At 38.9% G+C, this 13,547-nt stretch overlaps 1 protein-coding gene across 1 annotated transcript in view; it reads right to left on the minus strand.

Annotated features, from left to right (window-relative positions):
* Nucleotides 1-13,547, minus strand: part of PRTG (protogenin) — a gene marked incomplete at both ends in the record, with an annotated part of 78,950 nt that overhangs the window by 23,605 nt on the left and 41,798 nt on the right. Inside the window, 3 exons of the mRNA XM_084293652.1 lie at nucleotides 11,119-11,307; nucleotides 12,032-12,337; nucleotides 13,382-13,546. Of these exons, the coding sequence (XP_084149778.1) occupies nucleotides 11,119-11,307; nucleotides 12,032-12,337; nucleotides 13,382-13,546 (660 nt within the window). The remainder of the gene's footprint in view (nucleotides 1-11,118; nucleotides 11,308-12,031; nucleotides 12,338-13,381; nucleotide 13,547) is intronic.

Genomic DNA, 13,547 nt, shown 5'->3' on the forward strand with positions numbered 1-13,547 from the left:
GGAAATGGATTATAAAATGTTTGAATGTAAATACTACTTACTATAGGTAAGTGTTACTGTACTTTAAAGGATGCTCAGAATAGCAATAACAACATGGAAAAGTAAATTGCATCCTCACAGGACCTGGAACAGAATTTCCACAGATTGTGTCCCTTTTTCCAAGGATGCTTTTATACATTTTAGGTATTTTCTGTAATTATATATACAGGAATTTGGCCTTAAAAATGTTTTTCTTTCTTGATTTTTTTTCCAAACAAAGTCACTTCTCATTGGAAGCAAAGTAATTGTCAAAATGTTTGACCACAAACCAGCTGTAATTTAAATCTTTCACCATACCTGCTATATTTTTTAATTAGTTAGTTTTGTGAGGAACAAGTATTGAATACATGTCAAACACTGCATTAACAAGCTGAAAGGTAGTAAATGAAAGACTGGGAGACTGCTCATAAACAAGGTTACTTTTGTTATCTTTCTTAACCCGTTCAAAATTTAAATCCAAGCTATATTGCTTTCTTGATTGAAAAGGGGAGAACAAAACAATCTTGATGTAATTCCTCTGCATATGAGGTTTATACAATACTTGGAAAATAGAAAGCAGTCTGGCTGATTGATTACTTCAGTAAAATAAACACAAAGCTACTTAACTCTTAGCTAGCTATCCTCCTTTGCACAATTAAAAGGTTTTCCCATCATTAATTCAGTTTTATAAAAGCTAAATTGAGCCTGCAGTTTGATGAGCATTTTAAAGCAACATTAGCCAACGATGCTGCTGAAAGGAGCCAGCCTGCTTCCCCTCACCCTTCGGGCACTCACTCCTGCCACAACCTCCCCTTGCTGAGTTTTCACGCAGGACAACTTCCCTTCCTGTCCTTGTGCAACCACACAAATGTTAGCGCAAGCAGAGGGTGGCAGCACAGACAGGTACATGAGGAACACGGGGTATTTTCTTCCAAAAGAGTTTTTGCTACTTTGTCGGGCTCCAAACTGCGTTCTGATGAGCTCAGAGAACGAAGTGACCGCCCAGGCGGCATAGCAGGCAGAACCCCCTTGGTACTGCCAGCTGTGGCCAGCTGGGTGGGATGCAGCGTGGTCCCTGGGAATCTCCTTCATTTTATACAGTTCGGAGAAAGCGTGAACCCCAAACCCATCCACACAAAACCCTGATGGATGGAACAGCTATGTCATGGATTATTAGTAAAAGACATTTCCCTCAAGGGGGAGCTGTTATACAATAGACTGAATGCAAAGCCAGCAATCTGGAAACGTACGGGTCAGTTCTGGCACTGCTTTGAGGAATATCGTGCCACATTCAGTTTAAAGCATCAGTACCTGCTCCAACTCCACCAAAACAGCCTTTCTCTTCCTTATGTTTCAGCACAAATAACTGACAGGGAGCACTACAGCTATGGGTTTTCCAAAGCATGTGGTTGTTGCTACTAAGGTGCTAGGGCTGATGGGAGAAAAGTTAGATAAAGGCAGGGCATGAGCAGCAAGGTGAAGACTAGAAGACACGGAGGAAAGCAAAGCCTAGGTTAGGCCAACATTAGCAAGTACCATGAAAATGAAAAGTAATACGAAAAGACCGATACAGTAGGATGTGTATTTTTGATGAACAAGTGCTGGGCTAGACTAAGACACGGAGCCAGGTCAGGCAGCCAGTAGATATCCCATTTTCCCCCTAGCATCTTGTACACAAACTTGCAAATATAGACACATAGATACAGAGCCAGGCAACAGGGTGCGAGCACACTTCTTCCCATGTCTTAAACATGGGAAGGATAAGGTGGGAACTGATGGGCAAACAGGCACGAGGCAAAGAAGCACAACACTCACCTATCTGCCTCTCTTCCCCCTTACACATCCTCCTACCATCGGCCCTGCTGCTCCTCAGCATTTCCAATTCCACCGCCTTTCTAGAAAGCTCTGGTATCTGGTGTGCAGACCACATTTTTGAGATGTATTTCTAAACAATATTTTACGTCTGCTCCCTTGTCTGAATATATAATATGGCAGTTGCACAAAGACCCACTACATGCATAAGTGGTTGCACGGAACAGACAGAAAATCCAAGTCTTCAATTGATCTACCAAACTGGATGAAAAAAATATTCCCCTGTCATAGCTTCTACAAAAACGTGCAGTAGCAAATGTCTTGATTTTGTAATTATAACCAGCTTGAGTCAAGGTACAACATTCAGCTACAAGAATGGCAATAATACTGTGGAAGCGGGTATAAATGCTGAAATATGCTTTCTAATGCAAAACTTATTTCTACTAAACTTTTTTTTTTTTTTTTTTTTTTTTTTTTATGTAGGAGAAGAGGTCTGGAAGAAAAGCTTCAGAGCAAAAGCTTCATCTTCCAACACAAGATTGCTTTTTTCCCCCCCACTTCCCACATACCCGCTCTTCATTTGCCACAAAAGCATGACTCCAGACAGCCTGAAAAAACATTGGCTTTTCCACAACTGCATCATTTCCCAAAATAGAAAAACGCTTCTATTAGCAGTAATGCCATGGCAAATACACTCTAACCAAGGTGTTACTCTGGGCAGGAAAGTTACCAGAAAGCACATTAGCTCAGCTTTAGAAGTGCACTTATTTATCACTAACACAGATTTCATAAAGAAACCCCACTGTTAACTTTCCCATACAACTTTATCAAAAGCAGTGACATAATCCCAAAAAGAAGTTAAAGAAAAAAAATCAGGAGAAAATAAAGTTAACATTTCAAGCACAACATCTGAATTTTTGCTAAACAAAGGAATAAAATAACAATAATAATAATTAAAAAAAAAAAAAAACGCAGAGGAAAAAAAAATAAGAAATGTAACTAGCCCTGTACAGCAAATGTTTTCTTCTGTCCACTCTGAAGTCTCTTTCATGTGCTAATGGTGGCATTTTTTTAAACTCTTCCCCTTTGACTTACTCAGACCTTTAAGGACCTCACACATCTAATGGTTCCTCACATTCACCAAGAACAATCAAGCAAGGTCTGGGGGTTGACATGCAGTATGATTAATGGACAATGTTGATTTAATTTCCTATAACAGGAGTTTTCTCTAAGCCTTCTCCAAGGAGCAGTTTCTTTGCAATCCAGGACTTAAGTATTTTACTAATGAAGTCCAATAAATAGCAAATTAAATAATGCTGTCTCCCAGAGACAAATCCTCCCACTTAAGAAAAAGAAAAACTACCGTATTTAAAGTTCCGTTTAGATCTAAAAAGATAGGTTGTATAACATAACGGACATAGTTGGGTGGGTTTTTTGTTGGTGGTGGTTTGTTTGTTTGTTTGTTTTTTTAAGAAACATAAGCAATTATCGGATCACGCCTGCCATTTTACCTGCTTGCTCTTTTCCTTTAAAACTGTATTTTCCAATTCCAATAAATTACTCTTTATTTATTGGTAACATTTAAAAATATATCTATTAAAAATATGTTATTACATATTGGTTGTAATAGTTAAAACATTTCAAAAGCAAATTTGGGAGTTTTTCTTTACATCAAGAAAATTGTAAATTACTTCAAATAGTGATCAGCGTGTCCTTTTCATCAAGCAAATTTTAACCTTCAGCTCAAGCAAATGAACAATGAAACACTATTTGCATACATCCTAACTGTTACTCAATCAACGTGACACAATTTCCCAACTGAATTCCCACACAGGGTTAGCTTTAAATGGTGGAATTTCTAGCCCAAGAGCACAGAGCAGCAGAGAGCATTTCCTGCAAGCATTTTCCTTTACCACCACAGAAAACTTTCCTTTGAAATACTTTGAAGAAGACATACAGTTGCTGTACTAGAAGCTGGCACATTCTCTTGCCTGATTGCAAATCACATCCCCTCCAATTTTCAGTGCTTTGCCCAGCCCCCTTGATTCCAGTTCTTAGAGTTGCAACACAATTAGTGTGATGTGCAAAATAATTAGTCTGATGTCCCGAGTGAAAACAACTGCACCCAACTCAGTGTCAGGGACAGCTGATAAAGGGAGAGTCTTCCCAAAATACAGCCAATAACCTTCCAAGCTACTGGAGCAGGCCCATGGAAGATAATCTCTGATGTTGTCTTAGTAAAGCCTTGATGTTTTTAATCTATAAAATTGTTGCAAGGCATCGTCCCATGCAACAATGAAACTTCCTTCACCCTGACAGCTCCCACTATCTCTTTAGAGAGCCAGGCTTAACTGGTCTTAACACTCTCTTTTGTTTTTTGAAGTACAGTACATTCACTCTTCAATCTTCACTTGGCTATTTCTTCCCTCACCCTGTCCCTCCCCTTTAAAGTGCGACTAACTTAGGAAGTTAAAAATGAATCACTGCAAAAGTCAAGGCATGTTCAAATGAGGATGTCAGGACTATTTTCCCAGATAAATGGATTCAAACAGAGTAGTTCAGGGAGCACATTTGAGAAGGTTACATTAAAAAAATGCTAGGCAATCCTTCCAACGCAGAATCTACCAGTTTCTGAAAGATCTTAACCATCTAAGAGAGCAAGAGTACATCTTTCTGACCCCAAATCAATCTTACCATGTAGACAAATAATTCTCCATCAGTTTTAAAACTATTTCATGACTACATTTAACTCATAGAAGCCCAGAGATTTCTCTTAATGAGTGTTTGCCCTGTTTTGTCGTATGTAACACTTTAATCGACACCTAAACAGTTATGCTGCTAATGTAGATTTTACAGATTTCAGTATTTCAGCACCCATTAAGTTTGACTGCTGTCTAAATCAGTAAACTATTGAGAGACTTGGTGGTGTAATTTCATATTGTCAAATACACTAAACATTAATGAAAGCTTTCCATTACAAATCAACTGTGTGGAAATAACATTTATTTTCAAAAACAACGCAGGCAGATGTTCTTATGAAGTAATCTAAAAAAAAAAAAAAAAAACAAAAAAACAAAAAGAGCCAATAAATCAAATTTATTTAATAAAGGTTGTAGTGTCAGAAGTAATCTCTTTTTCTGAGAACAAAAATTAAGCTGAAAGTATGTAATTATGAGACAAACGTGACAGAGCGCAGTGCAAGAGGAATATAACCACAGAACTGCACAGGAAGGCAGGCACTACATTTTTATAGATGTGGCACTTGAACTGCACAATAAGTATGCAGCATTAGCAGCTGATAGTTAACTGGCCTCTCTTGAGCAAATCTGCTCAAAAACAAGCTGATATTTATCCAGGATTCCCACTCCGTCATCTCTAGGAGTGCTTAAATAAAGTGGAGCCAGACACACAGTTGTTGTAATGGATGCCATGCCAATAAGCTCCAACAAAGGGACATACAGTAAAAGCGAGCTTCAGTTTTGCTTGGTAAAAATTCAATTTATAACCCGAGTGAATCGATTTTTCATCTGAACAGAGCAGTTTATTTTTCTTCCATAAGAGAGGCAGGAATTTAAGGAAGCGGGTCAGTCTGTGAATCTGTTTGTCTGGGCACCTCATCTCAGTGAATTTGCTCTAAAGCAGCCTCCTGCTGCTCCCAAACCGCCTTGTCCTGGCACACACCACGCTGCGCACAGACCAACAATTACTTAGTCAAAAATGCTGCACAAGACAAAGGTTTCACTCCTTGCCTGCCCCTGGCACCCAGCCTAGTTTTCACACATCCAAGAATAAACCTGAATCAAAAGGAACTCCCTGCTACAAATCTAGCTAGAGAAACTGCTAGCACTGACTGACATTTGAAACAAAATATAATGCACCAGTTTGTAAATACCAACCACAGAACAGGAAAAATAAATAAATAAATAAATAAATAATCACTATTTACACTTACAGCCCGTAAATGCAATATAGCTCTGTACATAAAAGGTACAAAAGCTAATCAAAGCAGCACTGGCTCTGATACTTTACAGGTGAAAACGACTTCCAGTGTAGCAAAGCCCCCCGCCCACCTTTGCGTCTTTTAATCATAAGGGTTTCTCCCCTGCCCCTTCTAAATCCAGAAAAAAGAAACAAGGAAAAAATGATATGCAGATATGCCATGTCTGCCTTTGGAAGGCAGGCTCATTTAAAGTGGTGACAGGTCTGCCTTTCATGACTATGAAGCAAGGAATGTGCCTCTTGTTTATTGACGTGTAGTAGAAACATATCATACCAGGACTAGCCCAAGAGTTTGGGACTGTTAAATACAAATACACAAACTGCCACGTCTGCAAAAGAGTAAGAGGCCACAGCTGAGGAAAAGGCTGCTTTAAGCACACCCAACCTACTTCTTTGGGGTTTATTACTATGCAATTCAACCAATTCCTCCTCCCCTTGCTCAGCAAATCCCTCATGTTTTAGCTGATAAGTTGTAGTAGCAAGCCTGTTACACACAATCAGGAGAATTGACAGATAAGAGGTTTAGTTTAAGGATGTAATCAGTGTGAGTAAACACTGGACTGACCCAGCTGTAAACAGTGGTAATAAATGATAATATTTGTCCTGGTCACCTACTGAGCTATTAGACACTTTTCACTACGCAACCATGTAGGTATAATGGCTACAGCATACACAGCACACAGGACTCTCATCTGCTATTGTAAGCAAAACAAAAAACGAGCTTTTAGTTGTTCTTTATTAAGAACTGACATCATTTCTGATTTTTCTTTATTTATTTTTAAAGACTGCTGCAACTTGTGCAATGTGAATGTCTGACTTGACATAGAGTATCTCAAGCAAAAATAAAGACCTGCAATACTAGAAAATACTTTATCAAATTGAATTTGAGCATAATTAACTGAATTAAAAAAAAAAATGCTGAAGTTGTAGGTTTTTTCACATCATTTCAGTAAAACATCCAAATGCTTGGTTGCTTGAAATTTGTATGTGAATCCCAAGCTAAATTTTCACAGTAACTTATAACCATACAGTAATATCAATTCCCACATATGCAATTTTGGATATCCCAAAATTTTCAGATACAAATATGCAAGGCTACGTTTTGACACAAACAAAACCTGGGATCAAACTGAAATTACACAGCCCTAGCTACCAGAAATAGCTATCTTGACACACCAATAGTCATGATCTGAAATGAAAAAATAGACAATGCTCTTAGAATATTCCTTCTCCATATTACAACATTTGCAGCTCTTAATGAGAAAGATGGCATTAAAGCTAAAGATTTTAAGATGTACACTTCCTCATGCATACACCCGCAATATGTTTGGGAGAGAAAAAAAATCAAAGCACTATGTCATATCAGACCATTATATCAACTGCTTTATGAAACTTCATAAGCACTTCTGTGAAATTACTTCAAAAGGCACTTGGGTGACATGCATCTGACAGTTCAGTTGGAGTAATTCTTTGTGCTGACTCTTCTTTTATATCTTTATTCCATTTCTATAGATTGTAGATTGACCTTGTTTTTGCTGCTCTTGATTAAAACTTAGCTACAATCATGGTTATAAAGCAATATAAATAGATCCAGGGGAAATTAAACAACTGAAGGCCAAATCTCTGGGGGAATGGTAAATGTAGTAGGGAACTTGTTAATTCTTCTGCACAAGCCCCCTGTGTTTAGAGCAGAGTGTTATGCAGGGTCACAAAACATGTCTTTGCATCATACAGACTTTGACAAATTCTTCACAAAAGCACTTAGATATTTTGTCCAAGTGAGGGGTGAAATACACTTTTCCTCATTTCTCCTCTCTGTAACTAGAAAAGGGTAGGACAAAGAAGAGTTTCAGGGAAGCAAGGAAGTTCTGCTGATCACTACTCAACTTTTTGATAACACGGAGTATATTGCATAAATGAGTCTGTCACTACATAAGTATTTTTCCAGAGGAACTGGACTGAGTAGGAGGACACCAGTAGATTATGTAAAACTGGAGTACCAGGAGAAGCAGCAAGGGATTGTGACATCCCTCATGCCACACACCTTCAGGTAACCCCGGTCAGCATAGAAGCAGCTTTCGCAGACAGAAGACTTGCAGGCTCTCCAAGCCTCACAGAAACCACCAAACAATTATTATTATTATATTTATACATACACATATGTATGTATGTGTGTGTGTGTGTGTGTATATGTGTATATATAAAACATACCCACACATATATATAAAAGAAACAGCTGGGCTCCATTTCATGGTCCTCCAGTCACCTGGCAAGCCCTGGCCAGCCCCTGCAGCCTGCAAGTGCCCCCGCCCGGGGAGCTCCTGGGGGGCTGCGGTGCCCAGCATGGATGCTCCGCTCCACAGGCTCTCCTGGGGACGGCCCTGCGCCAGGGCAAGGCCCAGGTATGTGTGCTCCCATGCTCAAGGTGTTTTCAAAGCTAACAGACCAGTTTTTCCATCCCCTAAGGTGTTTCTGTCTGAAAACGGTTATTTTGCGTGATATCTTGTATGCAACAGAAACAAGAGAGCACCTTGGGTGTACACATTTCTGCCACAACCTGCTTGCCTCCTGGTCTGCATGCATTCAGTGAGACCCTGCGTTGGCTTTGTCACCTAAGAGCAACTTTCTGAAACCCTCACTGTAACTACATCACACAAGGTGGTAGAGCTCTCAGTGAGCAACTAAAGAAGAATGAATTTGCAGAGTGAATTCTTCCTTCCCTCCCTCACTCCAAGTGTAAAAGGCACTAATGGCACAAGAACACGTTGCATTCCCCCATCACCAGAGGCATCCATTTAATTAGTAAAACTATTGCTGCTACTAGCATAAGAACTATTATTTTTCTTTAATTATAATTAATTCCAGGCAGCTTTAAGAACTGTGTTCTTGTGTTGCAGCATCATCATGGATCACATTTTCTTGAGTCTGATAAGCAAGAAGCTGCATGATTTTCATCTCTCTAGATGCAGGTTGCAGAAGGAGGTTCCCATCAGTCGTGCCACATAGTTATAAAGAGTTCCTGGCTCCAATAAACCAAATAAGCCTAAAATGGGTTCTTCAGAGCCACTGCTCGTCTTGTATAGGCTCTACCCTCCTAATGGACATATATTTGGCTGTGCAGTGAGCTGTGGCAGGCAAATAAATACCTAGTGCAACAGTGATTACTGGTGATCCTGAGGCAGGGATATATATGCACATGCTTAAAATTCCTTAAGAAAAATTGATCTGAAGACATTGAAAAGTGGGAAATGACCTTCTCTGGACACTCCCTTTGACTTTTGAAGCCACGGAAAGAAGTTTCCCAAACAAACCCTTCCACCAACCAAATTCACTTCAACTTCTGAACACACATTCTGAAACATTATCAAAACAGAACCTGTAACAGCAGATTCATCAAGTCTCGTAACGAAAGACTTGCTGCTAAGTAAAGAGTCAGAACTTTCTAGAGCAGGAAGAAGCAAAGGAATAATTAAAAATAGAGGCAAAAATGCATGGTATGCACTCAGGAGTCTGTTCCTGTGGCAAATTCAAGTGATAATGGAATTTTACACTTGTCTGGGAAATGGCCTGCTATTGAAAAATAAATGCCAAGACCTTTAACACAAACAAATGTATACGTGAAACTGTGAATACTTATTTTGAGAAAGGCAGCCCTGACACTGATCAGATCATTTAATTCTATTTACATGGTGACTATCATGCTAAATAACCCAGTTAAAAAATACACAGAAATAACTGGGGAGACATAACATTGGAGTAAGTGATCACTTTTCAAAAACATACGGTAGGAACCAACAAGAGATTAAAATGTGGCATAATATTCTTATTGATGTATTTTATGTTCAGGCAGTGTAAAATAGGTTTCAGTGACATTGCTGATTCTGATTTATCATCCTTATCTTTCCATCAGGAGTCCTGTAACCATTTGAAAGTCATTTACAGTAGTTACATCATCAATGCTACCAATCACCAATGCGAATGTCATTGTTTCCCAAACTCACTTTGCTTTCGTTTTCTCCTCTATGTGCTTAGAAGGGAAACCCAATAAAAACATACAGAATTCTTTAAAACTATATTGTAATCTGAGGAAAATTAGTATACTGAGAAAATTCACTTTTTTTTTTTTTTTTTGGGGGGGGGAAGGGTGCCACACAGTTAATGAGTTTGCCTGTGTGAAATTATTGTTTAGTAACTGCATAACAAGAAGACCAAAAAATGTATTTATGTCCTAGGACACAGACACCACATCCTTCCAACCCACTGCTCTTTTGTCTCACAGCTCGGTTAAACAGTCAGCTGCTGACAGATGCTCTGGCTAGGAATGGTCACAGATGGTCAGTTGTCCAGTTAACAGACCAGAATGCTCTCCCCTAAAATAGTATCTCGACTGTATGCAGCAGATGAGAATTATCTAAGCATGGTCAAGAGGCCATTTGACCTAGTTAAGACTGCAGGTCAATTCTGATAATTTAGTAAAGATTAATTCTCCACACTACCCCTAATAAACTATCTCAACACATTTCAAATACTAAGTGTCAAGTCCTATAATACATTTCCTGATTATATTATAGATCATATATTTTATTAAAAAAAGTCTCTTTTTTTTTTTTATATACAAACAGAAGCACCTTCTAACTAAGGGTGATATCAAGACATCTGTACTGATACACTTGGCAAGAGCTACAGAAGGAAACAGAGCCTGATGATCGATGGAAAGACTCCAGTGGGACTCAGAAAGCTCTGTACTCTAATCTTTGTGTTCAGTCCTGCAAATATTTACTAGTACCACTTAAAAAATATATATAAAAGAAATAACATTCAGAGGGACTACTAACTACCACACCATGCATGTTACTATCCCATTAATATTTTAAGATAATTGTAGTTCATTTTTACTGCAGTATCCCAGTAAAATTTTCAAGGATGTACAGTAGTGCGTCCTACAGCAATTCTGCAATGACAAACAGTGCCTGTAGAGCAGTGTAGGTGTGAAAAAGGCTACAAATAACAGAGACATAAGCTAGGAACACCAGACAAAAATCTTTGGTATTTTTTCTTCCAACTTATACAAGATTTACAAGACCTCAATATCCAAGCACTGTGCAGCATATATTTAGGGATAGGATTATTCCACCAGCAGCATAACCCAAGCTTGCAAACCTTACTGCTGGGAAAATACACGGCCATACCTAACACTGTTGCCTTACATGTCTGAACATTTAAGATCCCTAGGACATCCCTTGGTTTTGTTGTCTTCCAGAACAGTTAAGGAGTATTTTATACACTCACCTAAACCACTGACAGTATACTCCAGATCACTGGCATCCAAGAGAATTGGTCCGTTTTCCTGTTGGCCCTCCTCCTTATAATACAGCTTGTACCCTTGGATAGCTGCAGTGTCCTCAGAGTCCTGCTGCCACTGTACTGTAATGGTTGTACAGTTCATTGGCTCCAAGCGCAGCTCAGGCGACTTTGGTGCTGGTTTTAGAGAAATATACTTATCATTATTAATATGGTATTTGAGAAAAAAAATCTATGCAAAAATGTGGTCGTCCCTCACTCCTAAGTTCACTCAAGATTTTCATTCTAGTTCATTCTTCTTTATTAGGATGTTTGATTCCCTATAGCTAATCTAAAAGCATAATTTATGATAAATCAGGAAAAAGACATTTTTGAATTCAGCCTCTCCACTGTGTAATGTCCAAAATGAAGAAAAGGGTTTGACGCTGAAGAACTATGCTTTTTGATTTTCATTTTTTATTTTTTATTAAACTCATGTAGAACAGGAGAAAACTGTGTTATCATTGGAAACAAGGCTACAAGCTAAAACATTTGATTTAAAGTTTCCTGCCACTGTGTCAAATATGTTAATACCATCATGCGACAAGAATCAAAGATCAACACAAAAATAACAGCTTTTCTTCCTACTGTCGCATGTAAAGCACAAAACAGATTAGCTCCTCACCAATATTTGATCCTAAAACTATTAACTGTGTTTAATTTATTATTCTAGGAGTCAGAAGTTTGTGCAGACTACGCACAAAATCATACATAGAGCACTATTTTCTAGATCATTAGAATAAGAACATGTAATGGGAAAACCTATTTCACATTCTTGTGCTACGTGTCAGAAAAATGTGTAGCCCTCAGATGAAGCCTGCAACTGACCCCACCTCCAAGGTGCCAGTAACATAACAATTACCTTTCACACTTGTAGCTTTTGGAGTCCGGTGGGAAGTCCACAAAGATGCCTCTCCCCAGCCAATCCTTGTTGCAGCAGTGATACGAACCAAGTAGACACTGTCAGGTCTCAGGCCTTCTAGGAGATATTCATCTGTAGACCCTGGAAGCTCCAAAACTTGGATTTTGCTCTCTGTGCTGAGGCGGAAAGACAGACGGTACAGGACCACCTGACCTCTCCTGTATTTTGCAGGAATGGGCAACCAAGAGATGAGAATATCTGTAGGACTCCGGCTCGTCAAACTAATTTCAGGAGCTCTCAAGGGAACTATAAAAGTAAAGGACAAAAGCTATTGAGCGCAGGAAAAAGATGTAAAATTCCCATCCAACACCTTAACCTATGATGAGGTACTTGTAATAAAAAGAGTAAATAATCTAAAAAGTTTTGTAGAGTCTTGTTTATTTTAAGAATAGCTTGACACTACTCGTACTTCTCACCTGCATACAGCATAGACTTAGTATACAGTGTCGACTTCATACAGTATAGTCCTTTCTGTAAAGCCCTCAACATTTTCATCTCTTATGCTGCCAACAGGAATTGATGGCAATTGGCACCTTACTGCTTTGCCAAACTGACAGTCAAGGTTAGATGGAGAAGCTTAAACTAGGAATCTAGACAATCCCCTGCAGTGCTGAAGACTCTGTGCATATTCCCTTCCACCAACCGTGGTGTAAGGGTAGTATAGTAACTCCTGGCACAGCGACAGGCAGATAACTGGAATGGGCAATGTGGGCGCTGCCAAAGCTTAACACCGGCAGAATTTGTTAATCAGTTCCAATGGGATGTACTAAACAATTTGTTGTTGACATGATGTTCTGGATAGTTAGACCACTGCGCAGAAATAACTCAGTATGTTTTTTATGAAACTCAGATTCCACTAACAAGCACAGACACCACCCCCACACACACATCAAAAACTACCACCTTATTTTTTTTTTTTGGTATGTCAAATTGTTATTCCAAATTTTCCTTCAGAATTTCCAGAAGACACACTGGGTGTGCAGTTCAAAATCCTAGGCTTCCAACACATTCTCAGCACTGAGGAAGTTCTCAAAGATCTAGAACAATTACTTACTTGATTTAATGAAACATCTTTCAGTGTAAAAAAAGACACTACGTAATATATAATGCTGTCCTGTCAGAATGTTACCTTATTCTCATTCCTTTCATAAGCTAGCTCAGTCTAAGACTGCATGTATCCAGAAGTCTCACTGATGTCACTGGATCCTCAGGGGATGTTAGCACTTGATTGCACATTTCTATTCAGTGCAAATAAAAATGCTCGCTTAAAACGAGTGGTATTTGTCTTACCATCTTCTAGGGTGTGCTGAGTCACATGATCTGACATCTGACTGGCTCCCAGAGGCATATATGCCACAATATAGAAGGTATAGTTGCTTGCTGGATCCAAATCATCAATAATGTAATGGGTTGTATCATTTCCAATGACCACTTGGTACTCTTCATTGTTTAAACC

This window comes from Netta rufina (assembly GCF_964035555.1).
Source record: "Netta rufina genome assembly, chromosome: 11".
In the NCBI taxonomy this organism is placed as follows: Eukaryota; Metazoa; Chordata; class Aves; order Anseriformes; family Anatidae; genus Netta; species Netta rufina.